This window comes from Cupressus sempervirens, chromosome 1 (assembly GCF_028749045.1).
Source record: "Cupressus sempervirens isolate cs-2001-9-10 chromosome 1, ASM2874904v1, whole genome shotgun sequence".
Lineage (NCBI taxonomy): Eukaryota > Viridiplantae > Streptophyta > Pinopsida > Cupressales > Cupressaceae > Cupressus > Cupressus sempervirens.
Genome location: NC_143118.1, coordinates 665,787,643 through 665,800,207, shown reverse-complemented (window position 1 = coordinate 665,800,207; position 12,565 = coordinate 665,787,643). Strand labels below are relative to the sequence as shown.

Below are 12,565 nucleotides of genomic sequence, written 5' to 3'. Positions count from 1 at the left end.
CATGGGAATTGGTCCCTAGACCAAAGGAAAAAAAAATGTTATAGGAGCTAAGTGGGTTTTCAGAAATAAGATGAATGAAAAAGGTGAGGTTGTGAGAAACAAAACTAGACTAGTATGCAAGGGATATTCACAATAAGAAGGCATAGCCTATTAAGATACATTTGCACCTGTTACTAGAGTTGAAGCAATGAGAATGTTCTTGGCTCATGCAACAAATAAGAAGTTCAAAGTGTGTTAGATGGATGTGAAGTCAACATTTATGAATGGAGAATTTGAAGAAGAAGTCTATATTGAGCAACCTAAAGGATATCCTTTAACAAAAGATGAAGATATGGTATGCAAGATGAAGAAAGCATTGTACGAACTAAAGCAAGAACCTAGAACCTAACATGTGAGGTTGGATAAGTATTTGGAAAAATTGGAATTCACTAAAGGTATTACAAGTAGTAACTTATATTTGAAAGAAATTGAGAATAGTTTGTTGATTATTGTGATATTCGTGGATGATACAATCTTTGGAGGTGATGATGAAGCAAGTGACAAATTTGTTGATGAAATGAAAAATGAATTTGAGATGAGCATTATTGGTGAGATGAAATATTTCTTGGGTTAACAAATTGTGCAGAACAATGATGGTATTTTCCTATCACAAACCAAGTACTTGAAAGACTTGTTGAAGAGTTTTGGCTTGGAAAGTTGTAAGTATGTTGATACACCTATGATAACTAGTCACAAGTTATCTAGCAAAGATGAGACACCTATAGTTGAGCAGAAGAAGTATATATCCATGATTGGAGGTTTGCAATATTTGACTCATACTAGACTATATATAGCAAATGTAGTTGGTATAGTAGAAAAATTTCAAGGCAATCCTAAGGAATCACACTATGCAAAAGTTAAAAGGATATTTAGATATTTGAATAGTACACCTAATTTTGGGTTGTGGTATAATAGATCAAATGACTTTATTCTATGAAAATATATTGATGTGGATTGGGCAGGCAGTATGGATGATAAAAAGAGTACAAGTGGTGGAGCATTTTTCCTTGGAGGAAGATTGGTTTCTTGGCTAAGCAAGAAATAAGATTACATTTCACAAAATACAATAGAAGCAGAGTTTGTAGCCTCAACAAACAATTGCAATCATATCATGTTGATGAAACAGATGTTGAAGGATATTGGGATAGAGTTTTTAGAACCTATTATCATACATTTTGATAACACACGTACAATGAATATGTATAATAATCTTTTATCACATTCTAAGAAAAAACACATATAGATCAAGTATCCTATTTTGAGAGAGAAAGTTGCAAAGAAAGATATCATAGTGGAGTATGTTAATACAAATGAGAAGATTGTAGATATCTTTGTGAAGCCTTTGCCTAAGGATATATTTGAGGATTTGTGAGGTATGCTTGGGGTTATACCCCTACTTCTATGTAGATGATGCAGAGATTGCATCAATCTAGTTGTACATAACACTATTGTTTATCTGGACTGAATGATGATGCTTCCTTTTTGGAGGAGCACCTGTAATTGAGCAAAGTCATAAAGGACTCTTGGTAGCTGGTATTGAATAGTGTCTTTGGGCACTTGAGCTCATTGAAGACATTGAGTAGCTGACTGACATAGTGATGCCTTTTCCATTGATGTCAACGGGGGAGATAGAACACATAAAACACATCTCCTATGAATAGAGGAGAGTGAATGGGGAGAAGTAAGTGCTAAATATCCATAGAATATGAGTATACAGAATGGGAGATAAGTTTATCAATGGGGGAGTAGAAGTTATTCCTGAGAGTTTTAGATTTGATTGATGAACATGGTTTGAAAAGATAAGAGCAACAACAACAACAAAGTAGTATGTTTGATATTATTGGAACTTAGATGTCTTTCATCTATGTTGCCATCAATGCCAAAGGAGGAGATTGTTAGCATGAATGTTGATGATATTCCTATGGGGGAGTATTCTAATATTGTTGGAGCAGTGGAGAGACAACATAACTATGTGTTGCATTCATGATTATGTTTGTAATTGATGTCAACATATTGTGAAGATTGGCAGTGTAGCAGACAAAGATTGAGGTCATACAAATCTAGTATTGAAGATAAAGTAGTGCAGTTGAGGACATGTTCTATAATGTATCTTGATGGCATGGCTAAGAGTGTGTGTTGAAAATCAAAGACTGTTAGTAGTTATTTGTGATTCATAGAAGACAGTTCGCAGACAGAGTTCCTGAGAAGTGGTTTCTAGTGTTCAGATTATATCTGCTGACACAGATAGAATCTGGTTAAGCAAAGTTAGATAGAGATGGTAGATAGTTTAATGATGGCATTAATGAGTGCACAAGGTTCAAGGTTGTACGTGTGAGAAGTTGTGAAGTTCATGGGCTAACAATTTTTTGTAATTATGAATAAGTGATCAAAGGGATCATTGTGATGCGAAGTTGGTGGTCTGGTATTGAGATCTAAGAAGTATTTTGGTGTAGAGTGGCACGGTAAGAGGACATAACAAGTATTGAGTTGCTGAGATCAATTACATTTCAATTATTCTGAAAGGAATAATAGAGAGGCTAGTTGGATAGTGAGTTCGGTGGTCTTGCCCTTGAAGCTGTCTGAAAAATAGGTCCATTAGCCTTCTACAACTTCTAACAGGGTTGACACAACACCTAACAGGGTTGGAATCTCCTCACAGGGATTCAAAGCCTCCTAATAAGGACTAATATGTACCTAATGTATTTCATTGGCTCCTATCAGAGTCCATCCTCTTACAAGGAACACTAATATTAATACATCATTTTGTGGGTACCATCCCCACCGGGGTTTTCCCTTTGATCAAGGGTTTCCCTAGTTAACATATCCAGTGTTGTTGTGTATGTGTATCTTCTTATGGTTACAATTGTTACTGATCACATGTTTAAGGTTAAATAAGGTTGATAAAAGTTGTATTGATCTATTAATTGATTCACTCCTCCCCACCCTCTCAGTTTTCTTGGTGGACTTTACTTTCTAACAACTCCTACATCTCTAACTTTACATTTATTCCAATAATTTGATATAACCTCTAACATATATCTTGGGAATATATTCTAAATGTATTTGCATCTACCATATCAAACTTTATCAATTATTAATTGTAAACTAACATATTATTCACCTTTTTCTTTGTTGATGTAATTTAATTACTCAATAATCAACTCTATCTTATATGTATCAAAGACCACATTTCTTAGATTAGGTTGTAAGTTTTTACTAGTGAAATAATTACTTATATAGTGTGAGATAAGCTTTTCTCATCTTATCAATCCTTCTTGATTCTATCTGTGATCTAAATTTATGAAAAGATTACTTATTTAAGATGAAGATAATTTTTTAAAAAATTATCTTTCTCTTATTTATTCAACAATCTATAATACATATATTTTTAAGAAAAGATAATAATTATGTCTAAATTTCATGAAAACTTTTTATAAATATTTATAAATAAACATGTTTCAAATTAAATAATATTTTTTAAATATTTGTTTTCAAAATAATTTTACAACAAATCTACAACATATAGAGTTACTTTTTAATATATATATTCGAAATCTTATAAATATAAAGCTTTAAATCTCAAACTTTAGATCTAAATTGACTACCTATTTGCTTATCAATTACATTTATTTAAACATAATAATTATTAAATTTCTAGGCAATCCATTCAGTTTTGTTTTTTTTTGGTCAAAAGCATTAACGTGTTATTCATAATATTATTATTATTAAAAAATATTGACTTTTCCAAAATAGTTTGTTCAAACTTTAACGGGAATCACACCGTCAACTTTTTAAGACCTGCGAAACGTTCTCTGCAACAGCGTGAACGCTAATACCACTGGAAAAAGCCCTGGTAATTACCTATTCATCGTTTTTCAGCTTTCTTTATTTTAGAGCGCATTAGCATGTTCATTGACTGTAAAATTTAATTTCACTGGTCTTATGCAGGCTCGCGTGTTTTCTAATAGTTCTAAATTTCAGATGATTTAAATCTTTAGGGCTCCCTGTGAACAATTTCAATGGCTGCAGCGCGCGGGGTTCGATCCTTGCTCAGGACCGTCTTAATGCGCGACGGAAAGCCGGTAAATTGCATAGACGGTTTGACGGCGCCGGAGTATTCTGGACTGTTGCCTTTTACGAGACAACTGGGGTCTGTTGCAAATGGAGAAAAGATCCGTGCCACTTTGTTTCCAGGAGACGGTATTGGGCCCGAGATCGCTGAATCTGTTAAACAGGTAGTTTTGATATCCGGTTTTTGGTGGTTATAAATCTATCGGACAATTCGATTGAATGCAAATATATCTATTATTTTCGTGAATTCTGCAAGACAATATGCAAGAGATACATTATAAATAATAGGCTTTTGGTTTATTTAATAATCGAGCGATTTGATTGAAGTGTAATTTAGCGAGATGTTTTTCGTTGATATTTTGGTATTGTCTGGACTGGTAAAACCCTAGGGACCTAAGGAACACCGTTTACTTCCTGTGCAAAACTTGGCTTGCTATGCTATTTTTAAATTAATTTTAAAACTTTAATAATATCTTTAAGGGCTTATTCTAAGGAGCTGTGGTCTAGACATGAGATGGGGCGGAGCTTTTGCCCAAACCTGACAAAAGTATCCCTGACAAGCACAATTGCAGTAAAAAAAGGGTAAAATGGAGAAAACCCTAAGTTGCACTATTTAGTACCGTTGCAGGGCATTGATTTTTTTAATAATTAGTTCATTTCACATTAATTTTAGAAACATTTAATGAAATATAAAAATAAAATAGAGAACCGAAGTGAAAACAGAAACAAAACCCGGATAATTAAATAACATTAAACTTTTACACGCGAGTCATTGTGAAGCTAGTGGGAGTGTCAGTAAACCTAATATTAGTGCAACTGGTTCTAATGAATTAAATACTCATTTGGAATCTCTCGATGGTTAGCAATAAAATCATTTCTTCTGTAGGTCTTGATTTAAACATAGCCATTGACTACTTTCATATTTTTCTAGATAGTATTACATAATTACACTATGCATCTACATGACATCATATACCATGACTTGTATTAAATATTTTTTTTGACTGTATTTCTTTTGTTAATTTTTTATCTGTATTACATGCAAGTTATGGCTAAATTTATTTTATTGTATTTATTTATATATTTATTACAGGCACGAACTATACTGAACCTTGGATCCTTTAAAGAGTTGGTAGATCCTGTATGCACCCATAATAATACTGGTGCCCTGATAACTTAGCTATCTAAGAAAATCAGTATTCTATTGACTTGTTCCAGTGGAAGTTGCCCTCTACTTTGCTAGTTGTTCCAGCTGTACATGCAGGCTTAAGCTATGGTGTTGGGAATGGTGAATGAGGAAAGCTGCTGTCATTTAATTACCCTCTTCACCTTTGAAAATATTGCCAATGATAATTTTTCATGTTCTCCATGAATTGGGTACACTTTTCCTCTCTCTGGAGTCTGATGCAGTAATTTTCAAATTAATTAAGAGTTACTCCCCTGCATTGATATTTGTTTTTCCTCTCTCTATCAGTTGGTGGTCTGCATGGCAATATGATAATGAGTTAATTACTCCCCTTTCAGGATTGCCTTGTAGATGACTCTTTTTCCTCCAAATACATATCCCTTTTCTCATCGATTGAATTGTCACTCAAATCAGTACAAAACTAGGCAATATAATTTAGTTTATTAAATGCATTTCAGTCTCGTCCTAACACCATCCATTTTGCAAATACATACTTTACGAAGTGCATAGAATTGTACTAGAAGGTTGACATTTTTGCGCTACATTATGAAGACTTCTCCCATCTTCTATTTCCAGCAGAGGTGGTATACGCTGGACTCTTTGATAGAGTTTTTTTCACTTGTGTGCTACTATTAATGTCTTGGGATGTAGCTTGTGGTTAGTATATTAGTATTAGATCTTGTTCCATTCCTGAATATGGAGTTTAGAACGAAAAAAGCTTAGCATAATAGTAAACAATGAAATGACTGTGGTACTTGTATAAGTAATTAAATAATATTGATAATTATCAAGGTTCACAACATTGTACCAAACCTAGGTATGAGTAGGAGTCAGGACCATCTTGCTTGAGTACACACACCCTGTTGTATGGTGGGGAAGACTTTTCGCCTGACTATGCTTGAGTTTATAAATTCTTTTCCCATTTGAGCACGTGACATTCTTTCTGTTATCATATCTTAGATTGGGACAGAAGATGAGATAAACACAAAAGGCGTTGTCCGCTATTCTATATAGTTAAAATTGGGAGATAAGCCAATTATGGATTGGGATAGTAGTAGCCTGATAAGTCTTGAAAGCAGCGATTCATGCATTTTGATGAATGATCGAAGTTTCTAATGAAACATGGAAAACACTACTTTCAAATTGCTAAATAATGGGAGACGACATATTGCTGGTAAATGTAGTTTTTAAAGTGTATTGAATTATGCATGCTAATGTTTGTTGAAGCATGATAGGCAATTTTCTCATTTTTTGCAAGTACTCATCAATTTGAATCCTATTGACTGCTCATATGCCCCTCTTATTGCACTGATGGCCATTTTTTATAATGGTTGTTAGGCTTCAGAAAGGGTGAACAAAGTTGTTGGGCTGGTTTGCTCGTCTAATTGTCAAAATTGAAGTACAGAAAATCAGAAGCAAATGTTTAGGTCAGGAAGAAGAAGAAGACCTCCATTATATAATCAGCACTAGCCAGGATCCATTTGCAAGGCTTTAATTACTCATCCCCTATAGTTTTTGGCCACATGAACTAACCTTACTCATGCAGCAGTTGAAGCCTTGGGTTTCAAACCAGTGAGCATTGTCTGTGTTTGTTAATGGCTTAATTGTCTAGTCTATGACCTTTGTACTTGATATCTAATTTTATTGGTTGTTTACGAGGATAACTATTTTACTTTCCAATTCCATTGTTTTCTATTCTACATAAATTGAATGCCACAGTATAATAAATTACATGACTGTTTTGATTGCAGGTTTTCAAAGCAGCTGATGTACCAATAGAGTGGGATGAACAATGTGTTGGGACTGAAATAGATCCTCGCACTAGTAGTTTCCTGACTTGGGAAAGTTTAGAGTCTGTGCGGAAAAATGGCATTGGTTTAAAAGGTCCTATGGCTACTCCAATTGGGAAGGGCCATAGATCATTGAATCTTACTTTGCGTAAGGAGCTTGGTTTATATGCTAACGTGAGACCTTGCTACAGTCTTCCTGGTTATAAAACTAAATATGATGATGTAAATCTCGTCACTATTCGTGAGAACACAGAGGGGGAGTATAGTGGCCTTGAGCATCAGGTGAATCATTCTCCTTATACATGTACATGCCTCACATGCTGCCTGGTTTTGAAGGATGACTTGACACTATGAGATTGTGTGCCACTTAAATGGGTTTTAATGTTATTTTCCTTGAGAAAACAAATTTTAGCATGTCAACAATTGGTTGTTTAATCTGCACATATTGGAGTGTAAATGAATTGAGCTTCTTAGCACTTTTTCTTTTGTTAATTGGCCCTTTTTGTAAAATTTATTTTCGTCACTGTAAGGGTGCCATTTTTATTATCAAGATTGAGTGAATGCCATACAGATTGTGAGACATTGGGAATCTTGAGTGTCATTTTTCTATAAGTACAGAGTGAGGAAGTAAAGCAACTTTAAATAATGAATTCTCATGCATTGAGAACTATATCTATGTGGTGCTCTATGATTCCAACTTGTATGATTACATTATGTAATCTATATTTTGTATAGATCATTGTGCACACTGAGAGCTTTGCCAGTATAGAAGCATGCATTCAGTTGCAAGTAGCCTGGTTTTAATGGTAGGAGATTTGGAGTGATCTCAGCTTCTACAATGCTGATGTCTCCAGTCATGTCAATGCATGCTTCGTGTATTCCTTTGTCCCTTGGTTTGTAAACTTTGAGTTATTTCCCCTGCCACCAAGCCCAAATTAAGCCTTATGGAACCACACAAAACTTCTTACCGCATACCATTTCACAACTTTATTACTTTAGAGAGAAACTAGGTACTTAGCACATTTTTATGAAGAATATTGGCTCTCAAAGTGTTATTTGAGAAAGCATGAGAGGCATTCATGGATTTTTATGGGGCAAAATCATGACTTTTTTGACTATTTTTTCCAAAAACAATTGTGCTTTCTTTCATTTTTTTTTGCATTTTAATGTGTTGGATGAGTTTTATTCATCAAAATTGCTGAGTTTTTCGTGAGTACTTGCCAAAAAATCAGGGAGTTTTGCAGCTAATAAACAAAGGGAAAAACTTGTTTTGCATTCTACTTGACAAATATGCCATCTTTGACTTATGTTCTATTTGTTAGCTTTGTAGTTTTGAGTTTTATAAAACATTTTAAAGGGAACCAAGGTTCACTTGTAACTTGCAATGAATATATCAGACACTTTATTTGTAATTTTACTTCACTGTAAACTGCAAGTTTCATGTCTTACTCTGCACCTGTTTTTTTCCCTCTTAGCTTCTCTATCTTAAATATCTAATGCCGATTCTTTGAATCATTTAGGTCCTTGTGTTCTGCCATCAATCATTTTTGTATGTTTCAGCGTCTATGCCAATATCCCTTATTCTCTTGTCCTCTCTATTTATTCATTTCGACTGAACTTATTTATAGCAGCAAGTTACTTGATATTGTAGAAGTATAAGGTGGAGTACTGATTCAAGTAAGGTTGCACTAGGACTAGGTAAAGTCCAAATTGGTCCAGGTAAGTTCCAAAGCAAAATTATCTCCCAATATGGGTCAGGCCACAAGGTAATAGGTGATGGATTCTTTTCTCAACTACCTAAACACTTTCAACCCCTTGTTCCTACTCCCATATCCACAACTCCACCTAACTCCAATTTGACTCCTTACCTTCAACCTACACAAGCACCCCCTAGGATCTTTTCACAACTACCACCACAAGGCATCCGGGGATCATTACAGAGGCATTAGACATTTTTCCAACTTGCTTCCAACTATTCCCAAAGTTGCGAGTCTGTATTCCAATGCCCACAACCAAAACTTGCTCATAGATCTGAAACAGACCTAGTAGAATTAGGCATCCAATCTCACTTTTTGGCAAAAAACTTTAATTTTCTCCAAAAACACCTTCCAAACAAATTTGATATCTGGATACCCATTTGGAAGCTTTATTAGATTCCCGAGTTTCAATTTCTCAAGTCACTTTTAAGGCCCAAAGCCCCAGTTTGCCCAATTAAAGAGGGTTTTAAGCCAACTCAACTAGAGCTTCCCAAAATTCAAGATTTTAATGACAACCCAATCCAAATAACTTTATGAACACTTCAAGAGCACCTTAATTATCTGTCTTCCCCCTTTCAATGTCTTCCTACACCTTATTAACCCTCTGCTTCAATGGGCTGTCATGCTTTCCTGGTTAGTCACATACATATGCCTAACCACAACATCACTGTGTATTGGAAAGGTCTGATGATTGGCAAGTAAAATAACAAGGAAATCCTGTGATACACATGCCTACTCCTTTTTCTGCACGATATCTCAATTTTTCACCAGAGGAATTAAGAGGAATAGGCCACTTAGATTGGAACCCTAGGTACAGGCCAGAACAGGGCCAGCAAGCAAAAACAATTTGTCTAATCCCACCAATTCAACTATCTCAATCAATTAAGATATGCAAAATGAATGAAATAACATCCACATATTCAAAGCATTAAATTTAACAAGTATCCGTGTTCAAAGGAATTGAAAGTTGCAAGTGAGTTTGTTCTCACCAATTACCACAGTCATGCAATTTCATACCCAAAAAATCTTGCCAATCTTCATTAACCTTTTCAATAGTCTTCAATCCAACATAAAACGACGTGGGAGATGACTTTCCACCTTCCCACGTGCATCCATATGCCAAAAACCACTATGACTTCATATTCTGCAAAAATGCAAAAGTTGCAAAGTTGCATTTCTTTGCAACATTTTTTGCAATTTTGCAACTATATTGACAACTTACATACAAACTACCATTTGACCCTTACAAACCTATCCAATTGGCTCCAAAAGATGCCAATATCAACTTTATTACATCACATACCCAAAATGCAACTTTGAGTGCTAGTTGACCAGCATTGACTCCAATTGACCAAAGAGAAAACAATGCACAAATGATGTAAAAACATACCAAATGACTACAACTTATTATGCAATGACCCACACATGCATAAAACACCTAAATACATACATCTAATGACCAAATACCAATATTGGAGGGAGAAATGGCAGGATCATACATGATGCACCTGCATCAAGTACACTTTCCCTTTTGTATACTAATGGCTTAATATTTATACTTTGGATGGATGCTCATAAGCCCATGTTTTAAAATATGTAAATATATTTGACCTTGGTTGTGGATCAGTTGCTTAAGAAAAATAATTTTAATAAACTTAATATTTAGATGAATAGAGTGAGAAAGGAAGCTTAACTCTTGGGTTTTATCAACCTTTGCTGACTAATAATCTTAAGGTCTAGCTATTGATAAGGCAATATGATTTTCATCAGGTTTCTCATCTTAGAAGTGTTGATTTTCTGTTTTACATTGTGGAGTTTGTGTGCCTAATTATTGCTTTTACAGGTTGTGAGAGGTGTTGTTGAAAGCCTTAAGATCATCACTCGTCAAGCAAGTTCCAGGGTAGCTGAGTATGCATTTCATTATGCAAAGACACATGGTAGACAAAGGGTATCAGCCATTCACAAGGCTAACATAATGAAGAAAACCGATGGACTTTTTCTGCAGGTCTCTTGAAATTACATTTGATAAACCATCTGGTTAAGACATTGGGTACCTTTATGCTTCTAATTTTTTGATGAAAATAGGATGGTTGTTTACTTAAGCATGTTTTTTCCTGAGATATTGCAAGTGGTTGGTATTGATTTCTGGTATAACTAATTTTGAAAAGCTTTCTTTGTGCTAATATTTGTTCCTGAAAATTGTATTTCTCGTTGCTTATACCTTTTTTCACAGTACTATCATTTCTTTTTTTTGCAGTGTTGTCGTGAAGTTGCAGAGAAGTACCCTGAAATTCAATATGAGGAGGTCATTATTGATAATTGTTGTATGATGGTATGTTCAGTTTTCTTTGTATGCTATCCGATATAATCTTAAGTTTCAATATTATTTTTTGGGATAGAATCAGAGTTTGTGATAAATGGCCATTATGCATCTTAGCAATCTATTTACACAACATTGATTGGGAGCTGCAAAAGTGTGATGGAATTCAATTACCTAATTTGAAATGGGCAAAACTTTACAAGGAATGAAAAAATGATTACCGATTTTATAATACATAGAGAACTAATTAAATTATTTCATAGAAAATATGGTGCGTAGAGAAAAAAATGACTTATTACCTAAGTAGCCAATCCTGGTTCCATTGCAGGCCCTATTCCCTTTCCTTTTTATGATGTAGCTCATGCCCACTCCATTGCACAACTCTTACCTTTTTATGATGTAGCACGGCCCTCCACTGCAGGACTTATCCCTGGCCTTGTATGATGTAACACGGCCCATTCCACCATAGGGCTTATCTATCTTGTGAGGAATTAGTCTAATGCAGAAAGAATACAAGTACACATTGTATTCTACCTTAGTCCCATATTTCACATGATTAATCATTACAGACTGATGAGTGGGCTGCTCATCATACAAACATATATTGCAGTAGTATATACAGAACCTAATAATGGTGACAGTGTTCTTTATCTATGTCTCTTTTGCATAGCTTTATCTATGTCTCTTTTGCATAGCAGTTCAATTGTAAATTTAGTAATGTGTAAAAAATACATGTTTTCAATGTAATGTTTAAATAATTTAAATGCTTATATAATTCCAGCATACATATTTATATCAGACTATATGCAGTAATTCAAAAACCTGCAGATGTATATTTATTTTTCATTTGATTTTCGTGCAGACACATATAATATATACATACAATTTATCCAGATTTATATCAGATCTAGTGCAGCAATTTACATATAAGATATTATAATGTACAGTCATATATATAACAGTGATATGAATTGTCGGATTTATAAATAGAAACTGAATGTCCTGTGCTCAGAAGTTGATAAATTGGTCTTACCTTTGTTTCTCTGATTCTCATGTTAGCCTCCAGCAATCCTGAGGTTTAGATTTCCCATTTTGTGTCCCTCCCTTCATGCCTCTTTTTGAGGTAAATATTCTACAGAATGTATGTCCCCCACTTGGTTGGGGCATGCCTCTTCCCCTGGAAACTGTCTTTTCCCTAAATTGCACCTTTTCTCAAACGTTTTGCTTTCTTAAATCATTTTTTTTGATCGGTAACAAAAAAGCTTTATATTAATATAGAAAAAGTGTTGTTACATAGATTTCATCTTGGTTACCAAGACAGGCCATACCAGATCACAACCCCTACAAACCCAAATCCCGCCTTAATACATAAAGGGATCACAAAGAGACAACATTGTGATCA

General features: G+C 34.5%; 1 protein-coding gene across 5 annotated transcripts in view; it reads left to right on the top strand.

Moving 5' to 3' along the window:
• The first annotated feature begins 3,832 nt into the window (after nt 1–3,832).
• LOC149579641 (3-isopropylmalate dehydrogenase, chloroplastic-like) overlaps nt 3,833–12,565 on the top strand; it is a 69,209-nt gene continuing 60,476 nt past the window's right edge. For 2 of the 5 annotated variants that reach the window (XM_089786255.1, XM_089786243.1), the window contains exons 1-5: nt 3,833–3,892; nt 4,021–4,274; nt 7,048–7,368; nt 10,687–10,848; nt 11,101–11,175. In XM_089786255.1, coding sequence (XP_089642381.1) covers nt 4,059–4,274; nt 7,048–7,368; nt 10,687–10,848; nt 11,101–11,175 — 774 coding nt within the window. In that variant the 5' untranslated portion in view covers nt 3,833–3,892; nt 4,021–4,058. Of the gene's footprint in view, nt 3,893–3,987; nt 4,275–7,047; nt 7,369–10,686; nt 10,849–11,100; nt 11,176–12,565 lie in introns of all 5 variants that reach the window. The other 3 variants (XM_089786250.1, XM_089786226.1, XM_089786235.1) reach the window with 2 other exon arrangements.